This window comes from Citrus clementina, unplaced genomic scaffold (genome assembly GCF_000493195.1).
Source record: "Citrus clementina cultivar Clemenules unplaced genomic scaffold, Citrus_clementina_v1.0 scaffold_2, whole genome shotgun sequence".
Classification (NCBI taxonomy): domain Eukaryota; kingdom Viridiplantae; phylum Streptophyta; class Magnoliopsida; order Sapindales; family Rutaceae; genus Citrus; species Citrus x clementina.
In genome coordinates, this window is record NW_006262688.1 from 7,218,746 (window position 1) to 7,246,060 (window position 27,315).

General features: G+C 33.1%; 3 protein-coding genes across 7 annotated transcripts; 2 read left to right on the forward strand and 1 right to left on the reverse strand.

The window, feature by feature from the left end:
- The first annotated feature begins 4,631 nt into the window (after positions 1-4,631).
- LOC18050493 (zinc finger CCCH domain-containing protein 53) lies at positions 4,632-8,165 on the forward strand. 4 transcript variants are annotated; one of them, XM_024191893.1, is made up of 9 exons: positions 4,632-5,640; positions 5,757-5,924; positions 6,022-6,201; positions 6,303-6,391; positions 6,491-6,754; positions 6,857-7,010; positions 7,135-7,335; positions 7,629-7,710; positions 7,852-8,165. In XM_024191893.1, the coding sequence occupies exons 1-8, from the start codon at positions 4,808-4,810 to the stop codon at positions 7,660-7,662; spliced, it is 1,923 nt and encodes a 640-aa protein (XP_024047661.1). In that variant the 5' UTR covers positions 4,632-4,807; the 3' UTR covers positions 7,663-7,710; positions 7,852-8,165. The 4 variants fall into 4 exon arrangements, with proteins under 4 accessions (XP_024047661.1, XP_024047659.1, XP_006446178.1 ...); XM_024191891.1 differs by having other exon boundaries at positions 4,633-5,640; positions 7,132-7,335; XM_006446115.2 differs by having other exon boundaries at positions 4,633-5,640; positions 6,494-6,754.
- A 5,488-nt stretch (positions 8,166-13,653) lies between these two features.
- On the forward strand, positions 13,654-18,832 carry LOC18050495 (zinc finger CCCH domain-containing protein 55). Of its 2 annotated transcripts, none has more exons than XM_006446118.2 (9): positions 13,654-14,833; positions 15,284-15,466; positions 16,769-16,948; positions 17,036-17,124; positions 17,298-17,522; positions 17,621-17,756; positions 17,917-18,131; positions 18,226-18,268; positions 18,376-18,832. In XM_006446118.2, the coding sequence occupies exons 1-7, from the start codon at positions 13,839-13,841 to the stop codon at positions 18,107-18,109; spliced, it is 2,001 nt and encodes a 666-aa protein (XP_006446181.1). In that variant the 5' UTR covers positions 13,654-13,838; the 3' UTR covers positions 18,110-18,131; positions 18,226-18,268; positions 18,376-18,832. The 2 variants fall into 2 exon arrangements, with proteins under 2 accessions (XP_006446181.1, XP_006446180.1); XM_006446117.2 differs by having other exon boundaries at positions 17,920-18,131.
- A 4,783-nt stretch (positions 18,833-23,615) lies between these two features.
- Positions 23,616-25,326, reverse strand: LOC18050497 (glucan endo-1,3-beta-glucosidase; the record flags this gene model as incomplete). The annotated part of the gene is made up of 2 exons (XM_006446120.2): positions 23,616-24,568; positions 25,236-25,326. Coding segments are annotated over 2 exons (1,044 nt in total), but the record flags the coding sequence as incomplete, so codon positions are not given.
- Between the last annotated feature and the right edge of the window lie 1,989 nt (positions 25,327-27,315).

Here is a 27,315-nt window from a genome sequence, read left to right on the forward strand (position 1 = left end):
CTGCTTTTTCTTGTGTTTCATGTTTGATGCGTTGCTTTTGTCATTTGCATCCTTTTTCTTCTCGGGAAAAAAACATGAACATGCAATTAACCAGGCAATTTATTATTTTCAAAGCAAACACTTAACATTTTACATAACTAAAAGCTTATGATCATAGCATTTGTTAGATTTGTCAAATTTATGGTCTGTTTTTCCAAATTATCAAGGCTTTGTTTAAAAGTACTTTTGACATTGTAAAAAGTGCTTTGATGGTAGATTGTTGTCTCGTCGGCGATGTTCTTTTTCTTGTCTGTCTTGCAGTATTTGTTTTCAAAATGATTTTTTCCACGGACTAAGAATATTTGATAATTTTATTTATTTATTTATTTATTTTTCCCCAAAAAGCATGACTAGATACATTTGTTCCAAACGCCATTTTGTCACAAACCAAGTAGCTAAAAGGGAGCTCTTTTTCCATATGATTTTAGGTGGTGTTTGGTTAGGAGGAGAGAATGTAGGAGAGGAAAGTAATTTAAATTCTCTTTTTATTTCTATTGTTTGGTTTGACAAAATGTATAAGAATTTAATTTTCATTAGAATTTAATATCCATCATAATATAGAATTTGAATTCCACACTAAGCAGTAAAGAATTTAAATTCCTCTCGTACTAGAAACTAAAGTTTTCAAAATTACCCTTCATCTTTTTAATTTATTTAATGTCATTAATAATTATTAGTTATAATTTTATTTTATTGATTTAATATTATAAATAGACCACCGCCGGACCTCTACCGGACTACCGCCAGACCTCTGCCGGACTACCGCCGGAAGGTCGCCGGACTACCGCCAGAAGGTTGACAGACTTCTGTTGGAAGGTCGCCGGACTTCGCTGAAACTTTGCCGGACTTCCACCTCAGGGCGCCGGACCGCCATATAATATATATATATATATATATAAATAGTTTAATATTTAAAGTAAAGGATAAATTTGTTTAAAGAAAAAAATTATAATTCATTTTCTTATCAAATTTTATATCAAATCAAACAACAAAATTTAATTTCACTGCTCTTCTCCATTCCTTTCTTCTCTCTTTCTCTCTATTCTACTATTTTCCTCTCCTCATTTTTCTTCAAATCAAATATGACCTTAGAGTCTCCTATTTTCATTCTGAAGTTGGTTCAACGGGTTAAGTCTTTTTGATTGTACAAGAAGTGTTAGAATCAAATCAGGATACAACCGTATGCAGAGGATGTGATTTAGTTTATGATTTAGGTAAATTTTATGTAATAATAAGGAAAAAAAGAAGAAGCAAAATTAATGTGTTTTGTTGGGAGCTGTATAATTTGAATTCCTTAAATTGAGTTTCACAATTAATTTTACCCTTTTTCCCCCCCTGTGCAAAACATGTTGAGATGACATTTGAGGAACAGGAATAGGCAAAGGGATGTAGTTGGTTGAGGGTTCTTGATGAACAACATTTATTATTTTAAGGGACCGACAATTTAACTCCTGGGTCAGCAGCTTGGGAAAAAGAGAGTGATTTTGAAAGAATCCTATGGGGGCCATACAGTAATTTGGTTATTCATTTCTTTTGCCATTATTGATGATATCCTATTAGTAGTGTATGCAGATGTGCTTGGCTTGATAAATTCACTTGATTGAAATCAAAAGATTTGAGTTTTGAATCTCGCTCATGTTAAAAATTTTAAAAAAATGCGGTATTAGACTTTTGGTTTATTAAATTCTTGAAAACGACTGTTATATCGATTTTGCAGTGTTTAGCTCAGCATCTTGTCATTAAGAATTTGATATGTGTTCTCTTTAAACCTTGTTTTTCTAATTAACCAGAGCATTATTGAAGAAAAAAATCCTCCCTTTCGGAAAGCAACTTCAAGTATTTATTGTAAGAAAGTGCTTTTAGAACTCTCCCAATGGCTAAAAGGTTCTTGATGGCCATGGGCACTTCATGCTTAAGTTGGTCCTCTCCTATTTTCCCACAATCTGATATTGAAGGTCACTTTCGAAAAGATTGTAAGATAAAGTCACGTAAGATATTGAAAGAGAAAAAATAATTGGCATAAGATATAGAAAGTGAGAGAGAGAGAGTGATGGCAAAATTTGTCCAAGGCAACGAAAACAAAAATATGAGAGCACTCAAGGAGATTTATTGCTTAATTAGACTTTAATGGCAGTGCAATTTGATACGCTTTTTTTTTTTAATAATTATGAATTATGGGTATTATTTATTTATGGAAGAGAACTTTTTGGGTATGGTTTACTGAACACATTTGTCAATGTTATTCAAAGATATAGAATGAATAGAAACAAAGCACGGCTGTTCAAATACCCAAAAAATCTAATGGCTCAGCAAAGAATTAATTCTTTCACAGCATTTTCTTTTTTTTGTAATTATGATACAAAATGACGAGATTTTTTTTTTTTAATTGTTTGTTAATATTAATTCTGTTGGGCCTAATTCGTTGAACATCTAAGCCCAATTGACTCATAATAGGACATTCCTTGAAGACATGGGCCCACTGGATGCCGACAACTCATACTGAGTTGTGTCACCCACAGCGTTCGTTCAAGTGGAAGGCCACTAAATTACCTATTTATCCCTGATTGATTTGAGGAGGAGAAGAACATTCAACGGCTATGCAACATTATAGCCGAGGGATCGATGGGGGTATTGTTGTAAATAAAGTTTTTGTCTGCAGATACCGAATCTAGTGTTTTAAAAATGACATGGCGCTTGTACGGGGAAGCAGGTTTTGTCAGAATGACAAGTGAGTGAACGACTGAACGTGCACTATTTGAATTAAACGAGAGGGAGCTCTCCTCACGTTCAGACTTAGTGCGTGTGACGCAATCGCTCAAATTTTTTTTGTTCTTTTTAAACTATTTTAACATTTTTATTTCTTTATAGCAAGTAATATATGTGCGTACCAAAATAATAATAATAATTATTATTATTATTGTGAATGCGTTATACTTCGTACAATAAGTCTAAATACGATATTAGATTGTAAAGTTTGTTATTCATAGTGTATTATATTTTTTTTTCTTTATTATATGAGATTATTGTTTAAAATATAATATATTATATAATTTTATAACTGATATTTACAATCACATAATAACTGAGACTAGTTGATTTAAATCCTCTATAATATTCGAGAAACTTCAACTTTCACAGCTTCACTTAAGAGATGAGAAAAAAAAATTTAAATTAAACTCCGACAATACTTATGTGGGAATTTAAACCACTTTTCTCACGAGTGTGAGAGAGTGACTCTAGCCATCGTGGTTCATAGTTCATAGGGTATTATATTCATAATTTATAAAATCAAGTTACTAATAACTAGGCAAAATTGAATTTAATCATAAATACTTTGGTTATTATTGATGTTGACAATTTGAATCTTTCGAAATGTATTTTTTATTTGTTATTTTAATAATGATATATCAAGACAAGATAGACACTAGATTTTATAAATTATACTTCAATCACAATTTGTCTGTTGATTGATGATAGATCGAGATAGGCTTGGTATTAGGTATTGGACTTCGTCTTGAATAGGCTTTTGACTTATGAATAAAATTTGCATTATTTTGTATAATGTATTAAAGAAAGAAAAATGTATATAAATAATTGTGGCAATTATTATTATTATTATTATTATTATTATTTTGATAGGAGCAGTAATTATTAAACAGATAATCATTTGGTGAGTGAAAGGTATTAGTATTTCCCCTTTCAAGTGAATAAAATAGACGTGAATCTTTTTTTTTACAGTCGCACTAGGCGTCGTTTTTGTCTATTTGTGTGAGGACAAAACCCAAGAACAATAAATAAATTTTGAGAGACCAAAAAACCAAGCAGGAGAGAGAAAAATTACTCTCCCAAGGCTGCTGCTGCAGGTTTTGCACTGCCACCAAATTGAAGTTGTGGTTCTAAGTTTTGGTATTGTTCAATTTCACAAAGGGCCATAAAATTTTATTGAAAGCAAATTCATGTAGCTAATGTTACATTTTGTAACACTCAAGTCTTTCAATTTGCTGTTAAAAAAAATATTTGAATGAAAATGAGAAAGTGAAACCTTATGATCAATCAATGTATAAGTAATATTTTGGACCAACTGAATTACATACAGAAAATAGTTTATTCATCTCAAAAATTAAAAAAAAAACCATATGAATATATAAAAATTTGAACTGAATTTAAGAGATGTAGATTTTATTTAGTATTGAGATATCGTAACTTTTAAAATATAATTACTATTAAAAAATATTTTAAAGTAAAAATTAATAATTTATAGTAAATAAATTTTTTGAATAATAATTTTAACAAATATATTATAGGTTATCTTTTTTATCATACAAGTAGTGGAATAAATCAATTTATAAAAGTGTTTATTAAATATTTTATTTGTTTAACTTATAAGTTAAAATATATTCAACTTTAATACAAAATAAGGTCGGAAATAACTTGACTTAAACGTTTAAATAAGAACTTCTGTTATTTATATTGATTTTACTAAAATCTAGGGGACTCTATGAAGTTTTACTCTAAGAAAGTATCCAACTGCAAAGTGCTGCAGCTACTTCGAAGCACTTGTTCTGCTCACTTATTCAATTCTTGCTTTTCTTCTGTTGATTCAAAAACATCACTACTAAAATAATAATAAAATATCAGTAAACACACCCCACACCCATTATTGACCTTTCTCAACAAAGTCCAGATTTTCACTCACTCCTGCTCTCTTTATCTTTCTTTTCGTTCTTTGCTTTGCTTTCTCGTGTAATCAATTCTTGGAGCTTTAGCCATGGATTCATATGAAGCAACAAAGCTTGTGTTCTCAAGAATCAAAGCTATAGACCCAGAAAACGCTTCAAAGATCATGGGGTATCTCCTCATTCAAGACAATGGCGATAAAGAAATGATTCGTTTAGCTTTTGGCCCTGAAACTCTCCTTCACAACCTCATCTTCAAAGCCAAAACCCACCTCTCAAATGCCTCTGCCTCTGCTTCTGCTTCTGCAACAAACCCATCTTCACTTTCTCCTTCCTCAGCTCCTTGGCTCCCTCCAGCTTCACTTTCTTATGCCAATGTTGTCAATGGAAGCAGCTGCAGCAGCACCAATGCCGCTGCTTCAGCTTCTGAATCTTTATATTATAGTAATATTAGTAACAACAACAGCTATGCTAGTAGTGATATTGCTGACGACTTTCATCAGTTTCAAGACCATCTCTCTTTTCTTGATGAGTCATCAGAACTAGCTAGCAGTACTGATGCTGATCATCATAATCATCATCACTTGCTTAAGAGGAGTCTGTCTCTTCCTGTGCATCCTAATGTGTGTTTTGGATCTGATGATGACCCCAACTCAGGCCTCGGATGGAAGCATTGCTTGTATTTTGCCAAAGGGTTTTGCAAAAATGGAACTGCTTGCAAGTTCCATCACATTCACTCACCTGAAGCAGCTACTGCTGCCGCCATTGTTGGGTCTCCAAGTAAACTCAGTGAGTTTGAACTGTCTCAAGAACTACTACTAAGATCAAAGGCTTCGGTACAGCAGAGGAAACTTGCAGCAGCGTCACAGTTCATGGGTTCTTTTCCTTACAACAAATGCATGAATTTTCTTAACGACACCCAAAGGTATATTCATGCATGCATTTATATATTTAAACAAACAAAACAACATATTTTGTTTGTTTAATTTGATTTGTGGCATTTTTTTAATTTTTTTGCAATGCTTTAATTTGTTGTTGCAGATCAGCAGCATTGATGATGGGGGATGAGTTGCACAACAAATTTGGTAATTGTAGTAGGCCTGAGAGGAATGATTTTTTCGGATCTATGAACCCAAGTGCTAGGCAGATTTACTTGACATTTCCAGCTGACAGCACATTTAGGGAGGAAGATGTTTCAAATTACTTTAGGTAATTCTTTATTTTTAGAAATTTGAGTGTAGAATGCCGATAACTAATTAAAAGAAGAGTTTTAATTTCTATTGTTTATGGTTTTTGATTTATGTAGCATATATGGGCCAGTTCATGATGTGAGGATACCATATCAGCAGAAAAGAATGTTTGGATTTGTTACGTTTGTGTATCCAGAGACTGTGAAGCTCATTTTGGCCAAGGGGAATCCTCATTTTGTTTGCGATTCGCGTGTTCTTGTTAAGCCTTACAAGGAGAAAGGAAAAGTCCAAGAAAAGTAAAGCCTCCTTAGTTTCTAATTCATTGTGAATTTGTGTTCTTTGTGTGTGTTTGTTCACTTTCTACATTGATGTTTTGTTGTAAATTTCATGATTTTAGAAAGCAACAACAACATCAACAACAAATGGAGAGGGGAGAGTATTCATCAGCTTGTTCGAGCCCATCGGGACCATTCGATTTTCACTTTGGTAAGCATATAAACAGCCAAGAAGCATCATCTTCCATTTTTTCGCATAAAGTCTAGTACTTTTGGGTTAATTCAAAACTTTCTTTATGTATGAACTAAGTAGGAGGAAGAATGTTGTACAATAACCAAGAGATGTTGCGAAGAAAACTAGAGGAGCAGGCTGATTTGCAGCAAGCCATTGAAATGCAAGGGAGAAGGCTAATGAATCTGCAGCTTCACCTGAAAAACAATCATCTTAATCATCAATTCCACCATGGTTTGTCAAATGGATCTCCCATTCCCTCACCAACTCTTTCTCATAGCCCAAACAACCGAACTCGTATCTTTCCATTTGAAGGTTCCGACGAAGAAGTTCCCCCAGAAGGTTAATTAAATATTCTGTTTTTGTTCAATAGTTTTTAATTTGATTTCCTAATTTTAAAAATGATGAAGTTCCTTCGTGGTTAATTTCCATTTGTTACTACAGAGAGTGGCGTCAGCCCAGTTACAGATTCTCAAATTACTGATCATCTGTTTCATCGGGAAGAGAATCGAACTAGCAATCACAATAAAAACAATAATAGCGATGGCAATGACAAGGAGGAAAAGCCTAACTCCGACGAAAATGACCTCTGTGATAGGTAAAAGCTTTGGTTTTGAGATGTAGAGAATGATTACCAATAGTAGTAATAACCCAAGTTGGGCGTAATTTCTCATCGTTATTATTTGTCCCCCCCCCCCCCCAAAACTCTTCTCTTGCAGCAGCTTGGAGCACATCTTGCCTGATAATCTTTTTGCATCTCCTAAGAAATCAGCTGGTGGCCCTATCACTGTCTTCTCCTCTGCATCAGCAGAGGTTGACGAGAAGAATACAAGTTCAGTTACATCTACTAATAATAATACAAAGCTTCCCTCGACTTCTCTCAATATGAGTTCTCTTAACTCATGCCTCCTTCATATGTCCAGGTATTGCTTCTACCTTCCGATGCCAAATCACACACACAACTCTTTTCGCTCATAAATTCTGTAGCTGTTGGTTCGTGTTTTTGAAACAATAACTGTTATGTTAAAGATAACAATTTATTGCTTTCGGCAAATTTTGGGATTGTGTTTTGTGGAAGCACAACTTTATTCCTTTTCAAAAATACGACCCAACGCATTTTCAGATTTTGAAAGAACAACACCGAACTTATCCTTTAATTATTATTGACATTTGCTAGTGAAGTAGGAAGTTAATGGTAATTATATTTTTCAAATAGGTTTTCATCTGGACAAGGAACAATTGGCATGTAGTGACCAAAAATGAGGATGGCCAGCAATGGGGGGATTGATTTTGCTAAGGTAACTAAAAGTTGATTGATCTTTTTACACATTTTGAATCTTGTCAGCCCATCACATGCATGTATACATATTGGTGTATATTCAAATGGGATTCTCTTACAACATTTATAATTTTTTTAATTCTATCTTCTATTTTTGCAGAAGCACTGGAAGCATACACAAAAGAAGAAAAAGAAAATTCCTCCACTTGCTGTTGTATAACCAAACCGCCACACCTACGAGAAAAGAAAAGCTGTCTAGACAAAATCTCCAGAAGATCAATCCATCATCAATACATACTACTTACAATCAATACAATATCTAAATAATTGCATAGGGTTAAAAGGACAGATGAACTGATTTATGAGAGTGGGTACCCTCGCTCTTTCTTTGTAGGTGAGTTTGCTGGACCACACAACATATATTTTATAAACATATATATGGTAAATAAATACAAAGGCTAGCAGTAATTTATATACTGGATCTCATATTTTAATTTACTGCTTTGTTTTGTTTATACTTCTTACCCGTCATTTAGGGTGTAAAAATTTGAGTGTTAGTTGATTCAACTGATAAGATGTTATAATGAAAACCAAACTCGCTTCTCACCTACATGAATGTAGTAGTTCGAACCTTCGATCTCTTGAATTAACTATAATAATTCTACCAGTTGAACCAATTAACACCCATGAGTACTTACACAGCTTAACAAGAATAAAAGGGTATCCCTTACTTTCATTGATTGGCCTATCAAGGCTTCCGATTAACCAAAAAGGATGTAGCATAAGTTTTAACTCCTTTACTCTCTGTACATAGAAACACTGAGATAAAAGGACTCCAATTGACTGAAGTGGAGGTTAAAAGCATAACTCTGGCACTTTTCTCTCTGTTATTATTATTATTATTTTTAATTACGTTTTGTGTTCTTGTTATTACTGTATCTGTCTGTCATCCATTAAATTATGATTATGAAACAGGCATAAAAGTGAAAAAAAAAAAAAAAAAACAAAGGTGCTCAAAGAAAGGGAAAAAATAAAAGAAGTGGTAAAGAAAAGTTTGTTGTTTCATGTGATTAAAGGTGACTTTAGCGGACTCTCTTGTCTCATTTTGTGGTTTCTTTTAGGTGGACAGCAGTGAGTAAGGGCCACAACATCACATGGGGGTTCTAACTTCCAACAATTTTTTTTTTTTTTTTTTTGGTTTCCTGTTAATGAAATGGTATCTGGGTACCACCACCACTCCTTTCACTTTCAGCCTTTTAGCCTCATTCTGATTTTTAATATATCCTGTTTTTGTTTTTATGGGTGGTGTTGTTGCCAATGCTGCCCACCTTGTGTTTTGGCAACAGCTTTGAATTATTCATCTGGGTCTACATGACTGCATGTGCTCCATTTTTTTCTTTTTTTTTTATCCTTTCTGTCTGCTTGCTTGCCCTCCAACAGTTTTTAAAAATTTGGCTCCTCACTGATTGATTAAATGTGCAATTGAAGCTAAAATTTAACAGAAGCGAGAGCTCCTGGTAATGAATAGCTCCTGTTGAGTCTTTGTTGTTTGTTAAGAAAACTACAGGATTTCGAATTATTAGGATCCTTCCCCATAATTTTGTTGAAAAATACATCGCGTAACGCAACATTTGTAATCAAATATAATGTTTTATGTTATCGATGCGACGTTGCATGTCATATTTCGGCCGAAACTTACACTAAAGTGAATTTATTAACGTGTCAAAATCATGCAACTCTGGAGCAAAATAGCTGGCCACGTCAATTAGGTAAATTTATTGAGCACTTTCTCTAATTTTGTGCAAAAAATTGTGAAGGTCATGGATATGAAAGAATTTTTGTTTCGACTTGACGGCAAGAAGAATACTGTTTGTTGTTCAGCGTGTCTCAATCATAAAGAATGGCCAAGAAAAGTATCCTATAAATATTTTAAAGTGGGTCATTAGGGGCTAATGGTTCCCATCAATTTCATACAAATATATTTTTATTTTTGGGCGTTTGTCAATGAAATTGATTTTGATGGGCGGTGGGCATTTCCCTTTCAAACAATTCTTGGGTCTTTATAATAAGTATAATAATTGTATCAATTACACTCCCAAAATACACATACTCTATTTTTTTTTTTTTTTTTTTAGGTTCTTACCTTCCTCGGTATTTCAAAGAACGGATAGTTGGTTAATGAAAACTATTTGAAAACCATACGATCAAGTCGATGGGGTCAATTTACAGACATCTAAAGTTCTTCAATGAACTCGACTATGTATTAATTTTGGCGTCCTATTAGGAGGGTAAAAGCAATGTTGCATTACAAAGGTAAAATGATGAATGTTAACTCTAAAAGGTATTGCCTTTTTTCTTTTTTGAGAATACGCTATTGGCTACATCATAAAAGAAATATATGAAGGAGAAATAATCCTAATGTTGCAATGATTTCACCAATTCTTACTACGGGGTCCCATTTGATCATCATATATGCTAGGGAAAGTATGATTATGATCTTATATATTGGAGAATTGATGATTATCAAAGGACAATAATACTCAATAATTAATTACATTGGGTAATCATAAAACGGCAGAAGAACAAATGTGATGATATAGCAAATATAGGCTAACTTTGGATAAGATCTCCATGCAATAATTGTCCCTGTACTATATTTATTTTAATTTTCTCAGTTAAAAAATATAAAAAATAAAATAAAATTATCAAGAGACTTTTCTTTCCATATGTGCATTCATTCCTACCAATCTGAAGATGTACAAAATTTTGGAGCATCTTTTTTTTTTTAAATATATATTTGAATGTAAAATTGACATAAAATATGATAAAATCATATCAGACAAAAAAAAAATTCAATAAATTTTGTTTATGTTTACAGGCATTTTTGCCTTTTGCAATTTTGTGTTTATTTATATTTATTCTCTTTGAGATTTTGGCATAGGAAACCGGCCCATTCTGTGGCTATAGATTTATGGGCCCAATAGAAATTTTTTAGAGCAGGTTCACTTTCACTGATTCGGGCTCCAGCCCAACTTTGGATGAAACCCCACCTTTTTTTTTTTTGTTTGGGTTTATTATGATGAAAACTAACAAAGGATGAAAAATGTTTTGCTATGAGTTGATTTTTGTTTTTAAAGTAATGTCATACTCATAAAATTGGGATATGAATTATATATCGCAATTAATCAAAAAGGTTTCAAAGCACAGAAATTCTAATGCAATTTTGAATCTCACGGCCCAAAAGCCAACTTACTTGGGTTGCAAGCTCTGAAAATTTACTGCATTTTGATTGATTAATTAATTAAGGGAGATGAATAATCACAACTACCATTTCAGTGAGGCCCCAACAGTAATGATAACTAGATCAATAAATGTAATTGAGATTGGGACTTTGACCCATCATTCATTGTGCTCTTTGATTTCATCTTCATCCATCTTAAATTTAAAATTTGAATGTACTCATCAAACATTTTTACTCTAATTGCTTAGTTTTATTGTTTAGGTTTCCAAAATTTTATCTCTTATTGTAAAAAATAAAGATAAAAACCAAGAAATCTATATGCAAAATGCAATGGATATAAAAAATAAAAGTGGGTGCCTAACCTTCACAATTCATTCTTGTAAATATAAACATAAGTTTTACACTCAATTGTTCAGATTTTGGTTCATGAATAAACTAAAATAAAAACTAGAAAATAAACTAAAAGATAAATCATAAAAAAGATTCAAATTGAACCGAACCCTTTCTTGATTATTTTTTTAATAGTCGACCAATTTTTTGAAATCTCATAAAAATTTATTTTAAAAAAAAATTCCCCAATTGCCTTCAAATAGAAAATCATTAACTCGTTTGCCTTCAAACTTGGCAAGGGCCAGGGACTTATTTGATAGAAATTGAGAAACTACTTTCTTTTTTTGAAAATATGAACAAATAAGGAATCTGAATGTTATTAACCCCCATTATAAAATCTAATAATCTTTTGCGTCGCACACATCACTAGATTGAGTATAAAATATTTTAGTCAGCATAGAACAGCGAGAGAGCTTTCGCTATTTTTTAACCAAAAAAAGAAAAGTGATGGATGGATTATTCCTGTGGACTCTGAACCAAATATAATAATTAAAAAAAAAAAGAGTAAAAAAAAAAATTCGAGATTAAAAAAGAAAATTTAAAAAGCAGAAGCATAGAGTGAGATGATGATCACACACGCTCAGTTGCAGGCTTTTTTTTTTTTTTTTTCCCCACAGTACTTTTTAGAATGCTGATGGGTTCTTAATCTGACTTTAGTATTTTCTATTTTTTTTCTATTAATTTAATTTTTTTTGCATTGTTATAAGAATCTTTTATGCACAGTTCTCAGTGCTCTCAAAAGGGAAAAAAATATAAAAAAATCCTCACAATTCAATAAAAATGCAATAAAATATGACTGTTTCTGTTTGTGAATAAACAATTAAAACATAGGTTTTATCAGCCTTTTATTTTAATAAATATAGGAATACTATTATTTATCACCACATATTTTTTGACATATTATTTTATCATCAAAAATTTTTTAATAATTTTTTTCTACCCAAAGTTTCAGTTTATATCATCTTACTACCAAAAAATTAATTTCATTGGTAAATTATTAATGTTAAAGGAGGATTTGAAGGATTTGAATATATTCAATATTTTAGGAATTTCACAAGAAATAATATTTACAATTATATCAGCTAATTATTTTAGATATATAAAATAATCAATTTATGAAAATATTATTTCTTTGTATATAATTTAATTTAATTTTTTTAATTTCGAGGGTTAAATTGCACTTACATAATTTAGGGTTAAAATATACTTTCACTATAGTTTTGGTTATTAGCTTTAATGATTTGGTGATAAAATAATAAAAACAAAAACATTAAGTAAGAAAAAATAATTGTCCGAAAAATTTAATAATAAAGCGATAAGTCAAAAAAAAATTAAGTAGTAAAATGATAATATCCTTTAAATACAATCCATTGCTTTTGCTTATTGGAATATTTGTTATAAAGTTCTCTAAAAAGTTATATTCTGATATCTTGAGATAACACTTAAATAAATAGTTAAAATTTTTGAATAATTTTGTAAAACTAATCTAATCTAATATTTAAAAAAATGAAAATAAAATTTGAGACAAGAGTACTTGACAGTTTGATAGCATGTTTTGCCTTGTGATAAAACTCCTGCTAAACTGAGAAAATTTTGAGTTATTATAAATTAACTCTATTTTTAGACCATTTGCATAATTTTTTCAATAACAATTAAACTCCTCGCATGCATGATTTGAAAAATCTAGATTTTCATACCACCTCAAAAAGGTCTAACCAATTAGATTAATACAAAAATTGTAAGTTATAATTAGATTATTCGTCAAATCCCTTTAATTAGTATAAAATATTTAAATTCGAATCGCGCTCACAAAATTGATTTTGATACTATGTATTTATAAAATCTCTAAAAGAGGCTGAGATGCATAATATCCTTCTTCTTTTTTTTATATATATGGGAATGAAGAGTTGAAATTGCATATACCCGAATTAGGCCTTTTTTTTCATTTTTACAAAAAAAAAAGATTTAAAATTGTGTTATTTTTTCAGTTATAAATAAAGAAAATTGTGGTGTGAAAATATGTAGCCGTCATTTTTATTTTACTCTGGGAGTTGTCAATTTAACGCCAAAGTGGACCGAGATAAAAAGTAGAAGATTTTTCTTTTTTTTTTCTATAATTAGGAGAGAGAATTTTTTAGGAGCAAAAGAGAGGAAGTGTTTTGAGGGTTGACTAACTCTGTGTGTTTTCCACAAGCTACTGGTAGTAGTAGTAGTAAATTGTTTACCCGCTTCTTTGTTTCATCACTTTCAAAACCCTACTTACCCACCAAATCCCAAAAACTAAACACACAACTTTGAAAGCAATTTTCTTTTTTGTTTTTTTGGCAACAATAAAACAACAAAACCCCCCAAAAAATCCAAAACACAAACAACAAACCAACTCTCTCTCTCTCTCTCACTCTCTCTGACTCTTTCTCTCTCTCTCTCTCCATCTTAACTCTTTACAACTCAAATAACCAGAAAACAAAGCACCCACCCACTAAAACTAAACCCCCCCAAAAAAAAAGTGGAAAAGAATGGATGAGTTTGATGCAACAAGCATCCTGTTCAACAGAATCAAAAGCATAGACCCAGAAAACGCTTCAAAAATCATGGGTTACATTCTCATACAGGACGTTAAAGAAAGAGATTTGTTGCGTTTAGCCTCTGGCCCAGAAACCCTTATGCAAGCTTTGATTTTTAGAGCCAAATCCCAATTGGGACTTTCGTCAAACACCTTTTCTACTAGTACTCCTACTTCACCCTCACTAAACAACAACAACCCTTTCTCCAGACTGAATAATTGCAGCAATAACGCAAACAACAACCATGTTAGCAGACACCCATTTGCTCAAATGTCTCCTAGGGTTGTTACTAACAATGGGTATCTCGACTTCGGAAAAAACTCACCTTTATCTAACCCCAAGCCAAGTCCTTTTCTTTCTTTTGAAAATATACGTTCGGGGTCTTGTTTAGTGCCTTCAGTTGCAAAAAATGATGTTGGTGTTGTTGATAGTGGTGGTAACAGTAGTGGTAATGATTACATGGAAGAGCTTCCGTTCAATGACTATTTGTCTTTTCTCGACGAGTCCTCTAAAAATGAGGACTTTACTGATCCTAGGAGTCAATTTAACAATTGGGGTCAAGATTTAAACAATGGAGGGGATGTTCATTTGCAGCATAGGAGGAGTTTCTCAGCGAGTGATGCATGTTTCGGTACTGAGGATGCGGGTTTTAATCTTGGGTATAGGCCTTGTCTTTACTTTGCTAGAGGCTTTTGTAAGAATGGTGAGAGTTGCAAGTTTGTTCATGGTGGTTTTGGTGATGGTGGTGATGTAAATGGTGTTATTGTTGGTTCTCCGAACAAAATGGATGGCTTTTACTTGCAGCAGCATGATGAAATCATGAGAATGAAGGCTGCTGCACATCAGCAAAGGTTGGCTGCCTCACAGTTTGCAAGCGGGGTTTCGCCACCATTGCCTTATGATAAGTGCATGGATTTCCTTTTACGCCAACAAAATGACCCCCAGAGGTATTGTGGAGACTGCCTATTTTGCCTTACTTTTGTTAGCATGTGCTGTGTATAAATTTTCTTAGTGTGAGTTTGTCTTGTTTTGGGAATTTTTGGATAAAATGCCTTCAAAATGTATATTATAGACAACCCACCTGGTCTTTTGTCTTAATTTGGTTATCTATATATACAGATAGTTTGCATGCTAAGAAGGCATTTCCTCCAAGAGTTTCTTCTTTCACAACAACCATGGCAATGTATAGATAGTTTGTGATTTTGTTTCGGTGTTAGGATTTTGGGTTTGGATTGATTGTTGGCATTGTTTTGGTGGGGTCGTAGTTTCAGTGGACAATGTCTGAGATTTTCATCAACATGTTTTTGCTTAAATGATATAGTAAGGTTTGACTTTTTAGGTTGCTATAGTTTGATTGCTAACTAGTGCTCTTTTGGTGTCAATTTAATTTATTTCAGAGCTGCTGCAGCAACGTTGATGTTGAATGATGAGTTTTACAAGTTTGGCCAGGGCCGAGCTGAGAGGAATGACTTTTTGGCAATGGGATTGGCAGAGAAGTTGACCTCAGCAAATAGACAGATTTATTTGACATTCCCAGCTGATAGCACTTTTAAGGATGAAGATGTTTCAAATTACTTTAGGTAACTAACCATACTTTTGTATCATTGTGGCGACATCAGTTCTTTCCTGAGGGGTTAAGTGTTACATTTTGATTATGACATCGTGTTGTATTGTGGTACTGCATCAGAATGATACATAACATTCTTTACTTGTTTGCTGCTTAGAAGTTTCAGTAACTGCAATTTATATCTCTCAATGAAGCAGACTAGTAATGATGCTGGAATCCTTTGTATTCTTGGACTATTTCTCAATTAGTGTGTCATCCTTGTGCCGGGGCCATGCCCTGTTATTTTCTGTGTTATTCTGAAGCCTTTGAAATCTAGGATGTAACCTGTAATTACCTGGCTTTTGATGTGGTATTATAAGATATATACTCTTGTAAATGTTATTTCATTTTGTGAAATTGTTGTGGCATACATATCAGTTATGGTGGAAACATAACTTAAAATTCTTAGTTGCTACTTAATCAGATAGCTACCAACACATGCTGTTTTTTATTAATATGCTAATAGTTTTCAGTGGTATAGTTGATTACTTTTGGCTTCTGTCTTTGCAACTTTTTATCTTTTTAAACATTCTACTGCTGTCCATATTTTCTAAATCTGGTCTGCATATGTCCTTATTGTAATGTTCCATCATGCCGGTGCTAAACATCTCTGACTCAGGTGGCCATTTGTTCCATTTTCTTTGTAATATCTATTGAAGACTATTCTAACCGATTAATCCATTAATAACTTCATTGTTCATGCAGAACTATATTTAGTTTGCTTGATCTACCATTATCTACTTCCTAGTTTACTACACCTGCCAGCTAACAACTTCACATGTGTCCTCAATTAAGCTGTGTGGAAGAAGAGTAAGTTAATGTTATATTGAAGTTTGAAAAGCCCTAATTTTGATTCATGACCAATCACATATATTAGTTTACATGATTTTGTGCAGAAGCTTGAGTATGGCTACAATTCCGTGCTTTTCCCTAAAAGACTTCAAATTTAAAATTGTCTTGACTACTTCATGTCTCTGCATGATGCTGTGACCTGCACTTTGGATGTTTCAATCTAAATATCTTGCTGTGTCCTTTTACCACTTAAGGGAGTGTTCTCTTTATAGTTCCGTATAAGGCGGAGAAAGACAATGCTATCAGAACTTAGTCCTCTTTGATACTTTACCCCTCTTTGTTTGTTCTTGAAAATTGATTCTGAGAACAGAGCGTAGTCTTTTGATTTTCACTGTTATTCACAAAAGTTTGAAATCTCTTTGGCATAAATTTGAAATTGAGGAATTTAACAGAGATGTTTTATTTTGTTTTTTCCTTTTTGAAGCATTTTTGGACCAGTGCAAGATGTGAGGATCCCATACCAGCAGAAGCGGATGTTTGGGTTTGTTACCTTTGTCTATCCAGAGACTGTGAAACTCATTTTGGCTAGAGGGAACCCTCATTTTATATGTGATTCTCGTGTCCTTGTCAAGCCCTACAAGGAAAAAGGGAAAATTGTGGAAAAGTATGGTTTTTCTTTCTCATTTGCTAGTTCATTCTGTCTCTTCCTCTGTCAACACTGGTGTTCAAATTGTTAGTTCAACTGTTGCAGGAGGCAACAGCAGTTTGAAAGGGGAAATATGTCACCATGTTCAAGCCCATCTGGGTTAGATTCTAGAGATCCCTATGATCTTCACCTAGGTAAGTGAAGTAGAAACCATGCATTTTCCTGGTGGGTTTTAGAAAGAATAATTGATAAGGAATGGTTGACATTTTATTTGATTATATATTGGCACGTCTTTCATTTCGTTATTCTATTATTATTATTGTTTAGTATAGAAATCTGTATTGAATCTCTGATGCTTTCCTTGCAGGATCAAAGATGTTCACGCAGGAATTAATGTTGAGAAGAAAATTAGAGGAGCAGGCTGAGCTGCAGCAAGCTATCGAACTCCAAAGGAGAAGGCTTATGAATCTGCAACTGCCAAATTTGAAGAATCACTCTGTTCACCATCACCAGCGTAGTCTATCGATGGGCAGTCCTATTACCTCACCTGCTTGTGCAGATGTCAACCAGAATGTCATTTTTCCATCTTTTGGTATTAATCAAAAAGTCTTGGAAAGTTTTTGAATTTGTCAGTTTTTTCAATTGTCAATTTTGCATTGGTTAATTTGCATTTTGTTGTGGCTGTCATAGTTGATAACTCTACTGCCAACAATTCTTCCAATGTCACTTCTGCCGCTGATCAGGAGCCTCAGAAAGAAGTGGATGCAGCTTGTATTCTGAATAATGGTAGTAATAACACCAAGGAGGAGAGCTCAAAAACTGAAGGGTGTGTTTTCCATTAACAGTGTGAATTTTACTTCCCATATATTTTTAATTTTTGTTTCTTGTCTTATCATGTTCTGCTTTAAGTCTAATGGTTTACTGTTTTGCTTTTCTTCTTAAGTTTAGCTTCATTCTTATTTTATTTATCCAATCGTTCCTTTTAGCAGTCATGAGAGCAGTGCTGAGATCCTCCCTTGTAAATTTGCTTCCATGAGAAAGTCAGCTGAGGTTCAGACCCCTGACTTACCTGCTTCTTCAGAAGTCCATGGGAGCACAGCAATCTCAGCTACGTCATCTGTTTCTGAAAGTAATGCAGATATGCCGAACATCACTGCTACTGATGTTGTTTCGTATTGATTTATTTCCTCTCAATGCCAAGGTGTGTCACTGCTTTTTATCCCTAGGCTATTCATCGCAATGCGAGGTAGTTAGTTCTTAATTACATTTTTTTTTTTTTTTAATTCTTTCATCAGGTTTTATGATGGGCATGAAGCTATTGTAATGTAGGTAATAAAGGTAAGCAAGGCCTGTTGGGATGATTGTAAAATTTTAAGTCTGTTATTCAAATTTGTCGCCAATCATTATGTTTTTAATGCTGGGTTTTTATTTATTTATTCATGCAGAAAAGTAGAGAAGCATATACAAAGAACAATCCTCTAGATGTATAGCGAAAATTATACCTGCACTGAAGATCAGTAGAGACTCTGGCAAGAAGAAAGATTACCAGCATCTCCGTCAATACAATACTACTAACAACAAATGCATATTGGATACTTAAAAGGAAAGATCAACTAATATGAGAGTAGGGCTTTTCACTTTTCTACTTTTTAGCTCTGTAGGTGTTTGCTGGATCACAACTTTAGCCTCTGAACAAAAGACTATGACTCTTATTACATAGTTATAAATACATCTTCTTTATCCTTTGACCTTCTGTTTTTAATTTTCTTGTGAAGTAGGAAACTGAGTAGAATTGAACTGTATTTATAGGAGCAGAATAGAAGATGTTTGAAGGAGCAGAAAGATGTGGGTTTTTTGGCACTTTTTTGTTTTTCGTATTGGCTCCTTTTGTTTATATGGTTATGACAGTAATGTTCTACTTCTGCTAGATGATGAAAAAACAGACTAGTAAAATGATTTTAGATGTATCAAAAAGGTTGATGAAAAAGTATGCTTTTTATTTTTTTATTTTTAATGCTATCAATTTGAACTCTTTTGTCTCATTTTATTATCTTAGGACCACATGTGGGGTAAAAAGGGCTCTTGTCACATGGGGACTGACATTACAAAATTGATATCACACTACCAAACTTCTTACCCTTTCATCTGATTGATTTGTGTTTTTTGAATGTTTTGTTTTATTAGTGCTTGATTGTTCATGGTCTGTGTCTGACGCAACTAAATTTATAGTACACTTTCATCTGCTGCATTTGATGCTTCACAGCTATAAGATTTCTCACGCGCTCAACATTTTCAAGTTGAAGTGTGGATATAGAATTGTACTCAGTAGCATTTATATTTAGGAAAAATATTTGATAGATTGCTGACAGAAACAACAGTACATCCGATCCCCTTTTTTCTTGCTAATTGAAGAGTAATGGATTAGCATGATAACCTCGGCTGGTTACCATTATTTCTGTTACTGCCCTGTCAGCCTTTAGTTTCTTAATTATTTTGCTTGTACTCAGTTCTCTTTCTACTTGGTTGGCATAGATGATAAAGAGCTGGTTGTATCACGGGAAAGATGAGCCGTTGAATTGTATATATGAGTTGTTTCACACTCATAATGCCTTTCCTGGTTCTGTATGTGTATTTTTGGCAAAATTTCTCAAGAAAGTTGCGTGGCTTTTGACTGGGACATGATCAAGTTGGATAGGATAGAGAAATTTCAGGACCACAATTGTTGACTGGTTGATATCAAATGTCATGCTCATGCTTGCTGGTTTTCTGTGTTTTGTCTCCTGCTGGTTGTGGTGACAGTGGGGTTAACATCTCTGGTTTATGCGGCAAATAAGACCAATTTGACGCATTTATTAGTTTCAATTTTATTTGCTAAAAGTGGCTCCTTTTGTTACTTCTTTAAACACAAAAAATGGCTTTATTGGTATTATATTATAATTGAAGGAAAAGAGAAGGGGGCCAAAATAAAAAGAGGAAACAAATAGTTTGGTAAATTTTATTGTTAAAATTCTGTGATGCATGACTAAAGTAAATGTAACAGTTGACGATAACTGAACATGTACTTTTGAGCTTTGACAATATGTATGTTGTGTGTTTGTAATATTTTCTAATAATAAGTATACTAGCTTTTAGAGTCTTGATCTTATGAGTACAGCTGCCCCATGTTACAGTGCATGACAGGGCTATGGAACCCACGAAACAGCTCAGCTAATGAAATCTCGATGTGCGTCTCGTTGCTCGCCGCAACGTGCGCACACTTTTATTAAATTTCTTAGTTTTCATATCTATAATCTCAAAATCATTGGTTCTGAATTTTTTTTTTTTTTTGGTAGTCGCTTATTATGAGTTCTTTTTCAAAATAACTCTTAATTACACCACCCCCAAAAAAAAAAAAAAAAAAAAAGAGTTGGTTCACACTTCACACCTGAAGCAAAATAAAACATTGGTTGTTCCAATCAATGATCAAAAGGTCTTTTGATGAAAAAAGAAAAGAGAAAAAAAAAAAAGAAATTCACGAGAAAAATTGGAAAAAGTTTGGGACCAAGATTCAAAACCATAATGGGATTGTTGGACTCATTCTAGCCAGTTTCCCCTTTTTAAAAAATTTTTGCCAACTGAAGCTTCAATAATTGCAGCGCACGGCCCATTGAAAAATTTAAAGCCATGCTTGTAATAGCAAAAAGGCCTAGTCTATTCTCTTTAGCTTTAGGTCCATTATTTATTTACAGAGTGGGCCTAATAAATCCAACACGCAATGTTGTTAGCTGTAAAATGGTAGCCCATGAGAAGGTTTTGCTATTGTATGGTTAGTCGCATTGTAAACATTTTTATTTTCGGATTCTGACTCTCTTATGATTTGAGCATTCGGAAAAACATGATTAAGAACATACACGTGTCAAAAATATTCTCAAAAAATTAGGTAAAATTTAAATTAGAGTAGGATCTTAAGTAGTATTTCCTTTAACATGTGATGTTATATTTTCTAATGTTAAATATTATATTATCATCGTTAATGGACATTAGACGTTTAGCTATAATGCATTTTGAATAATTTTATATGTATCGAAAACAATACAAAAGATTAAAAAAAAAAAAAATTCTTATCTTATAGAGAATTTTTTCTTTTTTGGTCTTGTATTTAATATGCATTTTTTCTTTATTCTTACACAAATGTAAACCAAACATAATACCAATATCAAAATTATATAAAACATTATAATTGTGAATAAATTAAAGTACTTTTCGTAACATAACTATATATCTGTTATGCATAAATTGAAACTGCACACACTAGTAAGTAATTAATTAGACTCCCAAAAATTTAGCCGAGTAGTTTTTTCAAACAGTTTTCTTTAACTGACCACTTATGTTTGAATCTTAAGAAATACATGGTATAATATTTTACGTTACGAATATGACGTTTAATGTTATAAATTCTTAGTCGACACAATGTGTTAAGTTACATTGCGTTGCACCGTAGTATAGCCCGGGTTCAAAAAAGTTGATCACTCACTGGATGCATGATTTCAGCAGGGCAAGAAACATGTTAATGTCTGTAGCAAATAATATTCTGATTCTTTTAAGTTTTAAGCAAGCTAGCTGTACCATTGGAATGGGGGAGGACCTGAGTGACAAATGTAACACTTTTCACATCAATGGCCCAGCAAATCTCTTTCCCAGAATCCACGGCTTCGATTTTGTTTCTATTCATAGGAAGATGCACTGCCCTCTCATTCGTTTCTGCTTTTTGCTTCTTGCTTCTTGGCCTCATGTGCCATGCTGCAGCTTCTGCTTCTTTTATTTATTATTAAAGTGAAATGGGCGTATACAGACTATATGTGGAGGAGTTCTCTTTGTCACAAAGAAAGCACTTTCATTTAAGTTTCTTTCGCCCTCTGAAGAAGGAGCCGCCGCCACCACCACCGCCAAGTGATTAGAAGAAGCCTTTTTTTCTAACTATAAAGTGAAGCAAAAGCAAATAAGCAATAAGCAGGTCAGCTGTCACAACTCACAAGCACTTCCAATTACACATTTCACTTCAACAGATCTCATGTGTTTGTTCTTGTTACAATTAAGCTGATAATAATTCATATACCAAATAGAGGGCTTTTCTTCTTTGTTTTTGTTTTCTTAAATTGTGTCCATGTGGCTGGCATGTATGGTAGTTTTTGATAGGTGGCTAACTGGGGTCCCCATGTTGACACATTGGAGACATGCCTCAAAAGACAAATGAAAATTTTATTTTCCATTTTTTCTTGTTATTTTTATTTTTACTTTCCATCCACCAAAATCTATACCTAATTTCATTATTTTTCTGATATTTTTCTCTTCAACCACAAATATAATTCCCATTTTATTGATGAACAAGGTAATAGTTTCTGTTCTGCCACTTCACTCTTGTTGATCATGCTGACTAGTTTTTAGTTTGCATATTTTTCTCACTGTTATTTATTTATTTTTCGTCTATTCAAAGTCAAGATTGTTATTATTATTATTATTAAATCATTTCACATCAAAAATCCAGTTCCCACTCTTGATTGATGTAGATGGCTTGCAGGTTGTAATGTTAAGTCATGTCTACCCAATTTGATTATACTTTTTTCCAAGCTTTGTTTAAAATAATTATTTTATTTTATTTTTTTCTAAAACTATTTTTAATTAATTTTTTTCCCTAGTAGAAAATCTTCCAAAGCCAATGTAAAATTAAACAGAACACAAAATTTCCTCTATCAACTTTATGGTAGTTTCTTGATATTTGTATTCCGAATTTAATGATTTTTGAAAAGAAACAACAGAGATTTAAAGACATAAATTTGTACCAAATTGTTGGATTTCCAAAGCCTAGAATTAATTAATTTACCAAATTTCTCTTCTCACGAGAAGTTTGATTAAAGATTGGAAGCCAATATTTATAATAATTGAGAACCATTATTATTTTTTTTTAAAATCACGAATACCATTAATATGACGTGTTTTTTGCTCTTCAGGATTTTTATAGTCATGGAAGGTAGCAGTGGCAGCTCGAGCAACCCTCCAGGTACCAAAATTTCCTTGATTCATAACTTTTGAATAATGTTTTGTGGGCAAAAAAATTTGTGAAGTTTAAAATATTATTTACTCATTTAATTGGAAATTTAGCAAATGGGACGGCGGCGACGACGACGACGACGACAGAGCTTGAGGCATTGCAGAAGCAGCATGAAGAGAAGGTGTTGAAGATACAAGAGCTGAAGAAGCAAATTGAATCAACAAAGCTTAGCTTGGAAGAGAAGAAGAAGAATAAGAAGATGAAAGAGATTTCGGAAGAGAGGAAGCAGTTTTTCGATAGCCTGTGTGAGAAATATAATATCCTCAGAGAAGAGTACAACGCATTGCTGGCTGAAAAATCTAAGGATGAGTAAACTCATACAATGCAATGAACTTATAATTGTGTTATAATAGTTTATAATTACCTTGCTAGCTCAATTTCTATGCTTTAGGATGCTTCATCTTATCATGAAATATATGAATTTTCCAATCTCCTGCCTTGTTTTTTATTATTTTTATTTTTATCTAAATGTTCCATTTATGATAAACTTTATGCAGCGTATCCATAATCTGAAGCTATAACATAAATTTTAGTAATAATATATTTTCTTTCAATATTATTCGAAAACTAATAAATTACAACATGCTACAATCCAACTTAATTATCAAGTTCATACTTGGACTGCTTGTTAGGCGAAAAGAGGCCAAAATGTCTCTCTGTTTCAGCAGGACCCTTTTGATTTTCATCAAACATAGCAAACAAGTAAGTTTCAATAACTTTTCCAGGCCTCTTTGGAGTCCCAGCACTCACGTGATTAATCACGTTCTTATAATAAGTACTTGCATTATCAACCGTTGCCGCTTCGCCACCCTCCGAGGGCCACCCGGTCTCCGACACCACGACCTCCAAGTCTGGCACACCGGCTTTTTCCAACGCCGAGTAAAGAGCATCCAACGAGGCATCGAAAAGATTTTGGTATCCCAAACTTCCATCCTGAACGAGAGTTCCTTGAGAAGTAAATAATGCATAATCTAGCCTTATATCTTTAGTGTCGCCAATGTAGCTAAAATAAGGATACACGTTTGCAAGAAGTGGGGCCCCCGTTTGCTTCAGGAATTGCACAATTGGGCCTATGTAAGAGTTTGCATTGTCCGCAAACGAGCCTGCTGAGGGAGGATAAGAGTTGCCCAAGAGGCTTGTTTGCATTGCGGTCGAAACTTTTATTTGGTCTTGTAAATTAGCGGACACTATGGCATTATAAATGTTCTGCATTGCGGGTAGAACAAAAGAGGCAGCTTGATCGGAAGGGCTTATTTCGTTGCCGACAGCGATGTATCGAAACACGACGTCCGGCGTAAACGCTAGGATGTTGTTTTGGACCCAGGAACTTGCAGCTGAGGGATCAGATAAAGCTTGGATGTCACCATTGGCGACACCTAGCATGAGCTCAATGTTTGAGCCTCTCAGGGCTTGGAGAGTTGGCTCATTCGGGTCATAGATTCTCATTTTTGTGATGCCATTTGCATGATAGAGATCCACAACTTCTTGATCGGACGGTAGATTGTTGGCTACTCTTCCATAGCAAACACCTATAGGTCGTGTTTGTGCAGCTGCATTGGATTCAATTTAGCCATTAGTTAAATATAAATCAGCTCAGGTCGGGTCAACGATAGATAATTTTCATATGTACAAGCATATACGCATACAACAAATACAATTCAAAATTTTTTTATCCGAGTACTTGAGTAGAGCGGTTGTTTATTACATGCCCCGAAGTTTTCTTGGTTACAAAAAGTGGGAGCGATTATAACTGACCTGCTTTTATTTCTGTTACACGTTATGTGTTGATGTGTGAATTTCTAATATGACATTTTGGGTTGCGGAATAAGTGTGTTGTCACTTAGTGGCCGAATATAAATCTTTACATTTTTTTTTTAAATTGTTACAATCTACACACACACACATATATATATATATAGAAATTTAAAATTTACAAAAATTTTATACAAGTCTCTTGAGCACTTAACTCAAAAATCAACTCTCACTAATATTCGAAAAGAAATTTACCCATGATCAATATTTTTTAAATATAGAATAAAATAAACTTATGTGAAGGCTCGAACTCGTACCTTCAACATCTCAAAGGCATAAGTTACCTAATGACCTGAACTATATATTGGTATATACACATTTAATATGAAATTAACGAATGACGATAGTTGCTAGGATAGAAGACAGAAAAGTTTATACAACGAGAGAGAGAGATGGAAATTTGACCTGTCAACTTGAGGCAAGGCAAAAGCAAACCAATGAGCAGAAGTACCGTAGCAGCCATGAGAGTATTTTTTCGCCTATTGCATATAATAAATTAAGCACCGTAGTAAAATAAAATAAGGGAAAGCCAAATTAAATAAATTTTCTCTAAGATTTAGAATTCCATACATTACAATCTGCTAATGGAGAGACATCATATATATAAACATATTTTTACTGTCTATCTCTGATTCTCTAAATCGACATTAAGGACCCCGTGATTGGTCAATGACTGCGAGTAATATCACGATGCATGTTTTTATTTTTGTGATTTGTTTTAATGATTTGATTAATTAAGATGCACGTACAAATAATTACTATATAAGTATGAGTAATGACAGATAATATAAGATTGAATGATATTTAATTACAAAATTTAAATTGGTATTCAGACATGTTTGTAATATTTACTGAAAAAATATGAAACTAAATAGTCCTCTTCAATATTTATCAAAAAACTCATTATAATAATTACCTTTATATACTCTTAGTCCTATTTCCTCAACCCATAACCAGTCATCATAATTCACAACAATTATAAGAAATAATGATCACAAGATACTCGTATGAAGATTTAAAAAAGAAAAAAAAACATAGTTAATATTTATGAAAAGAGCTCATTATAATAAACAATAAAAAAACGCTTACAAGATCTTGCGAGGCTGGCTCCTCCTTCAATGAATAACAAGAAGTCGCAAAGTAAATTTGTTATAATGATAGTTTATTGTCCACAAAAACTTATAAATATATAGGCAATCAATAATTAACCCTTTAATGCATAATCGGAAAGTAAAAATCTCTTACTTAATTACTTTGAAATTAATAGAAGGATCCAGATCCTGTTCCAAATATATACACCTCTTTTAGGTTTATCCGATCCCGTAAGGTTTTATCACAAACAGTGACATCTTGGCCTTATTAGATTTTCAATTATATATGGCTCATCCCCTCTACACATAATAATAAACTTTACATATAAAAGTGGACTTAATTTTAGTTTCAACCGTTATATTTTCTGAATTTGTTTTCTAGTTAAAGAGAACTTATTAACAGTCGAAATAAACAAAGTTATATCTCATTCACGCACGTCTGACAAAAGATTATGAAGAGCTCAACTCAGCATTGAATTTAAATTCTCATTCAATAATTTGCCATAATCAATTTGTGTAACTCTTTAACAATTGTGTAATTTCTGTAATCTCGTGAGTCTCTCTTGCATATGTTCATTGAGTGAATAAACATAAATTTTGCTCAAAAAAATGAAATTGTGCACTTATACTCCTTAATTACCACGCATAAAAACAAAGTAGGTGATGACGAGCAATATTATTTGAAGCCACCCCGTATGTTGCACATAATCCATTTATTATCTTTCTTAACCATATTGTCACTTCATCAGATTATATGAACTCGAGTTACTTTTTCAATTCTATGGTGAAAGTGTAGACCCTACACATTCAAAAACATTATGGCATGTGTATTCAAAAGGGTTGGGCCATTTGTTCTCAAAATTGATCTGATTCTTTATACTTTCCATAACCGAGTGGGATGATGTGTGTGCGTGTGTGTTTATATATATATTCATATATTTGGTAATCAGCTAATCAAATTTTCTATGGTCTGTACTAAAAATGAAAAATCGAATTTGAATGGCGGGTGTACTAAGAAATTGAATTTTAGTTAGCAATAAAGCAGGCCCATAAGGATAAGCAACGGCCCAAAACTTGGCACGGCAACAACAGAAATGTCCACGTCACCAGACTAAACCTCGCGCAACGTCAGCACTCAACTGTAAACGCCAAAGCTGGTTTGTTGAAATTTAAAAAACTGGAAAATGCTCCTTTTGGAGAATCTTAAGTCTACTTTAGGGAAATTTTTTGAGTACGGTGTATTGGTTCTTTTTAATTTGTACATTATCACGTGTATATTTTAATTAATTATAGTAACATACATACACATGAGATAAATTGGAAATAAATTATATAATTAATTAAAAGTGAATGATAAGTGAAGATAATCATCCCCGTCATTTTTTAATGCTCAA

Coding starts and splice junctions, on each gene's coding strand:
- LOC18050493 (XM_024191891.1), top strand. CDS start 4,808: ATGGATTCATATGAAGCAACAAAGCTTGTGTTCTCAAGAATCAAAGCT. Junction 6,202..6,302: donor AAAGGAAAAGTCCAAGAAAA/GTAAAGCCTCCT, acceptor TCATGATTTTAG/AAAGCAACAACAACATCAAC. Junction 7,336..7,628: donor TGCCTCCTTCATATGTCCAG/GTATTGCTTCTA, acceptor TTTTTCAAATAG/GTTTTCATCTGGACAAGGAA.
- LOC18050495 (XM_006446118.2), top strand. CDS start 13,839: ATGGATGAGTTTGATGCAACAAGCATCCTGTTCAACAGAATCAAAAGC. Junction 14,834..15,283: donor CAACAAAATGACCCCCAGAG/GTATTGTGGAGA, acceptor AATTTATTTCAG/AGCTGCTGCAGCAACGTTGA. Junction 17,125..17,297: donor TCCCTATGATCTTCACCTAG/GTAAGTGAAGTA, acceptor CTTTCCTTGCAG/GATCAAAGATGTTCACGCAG.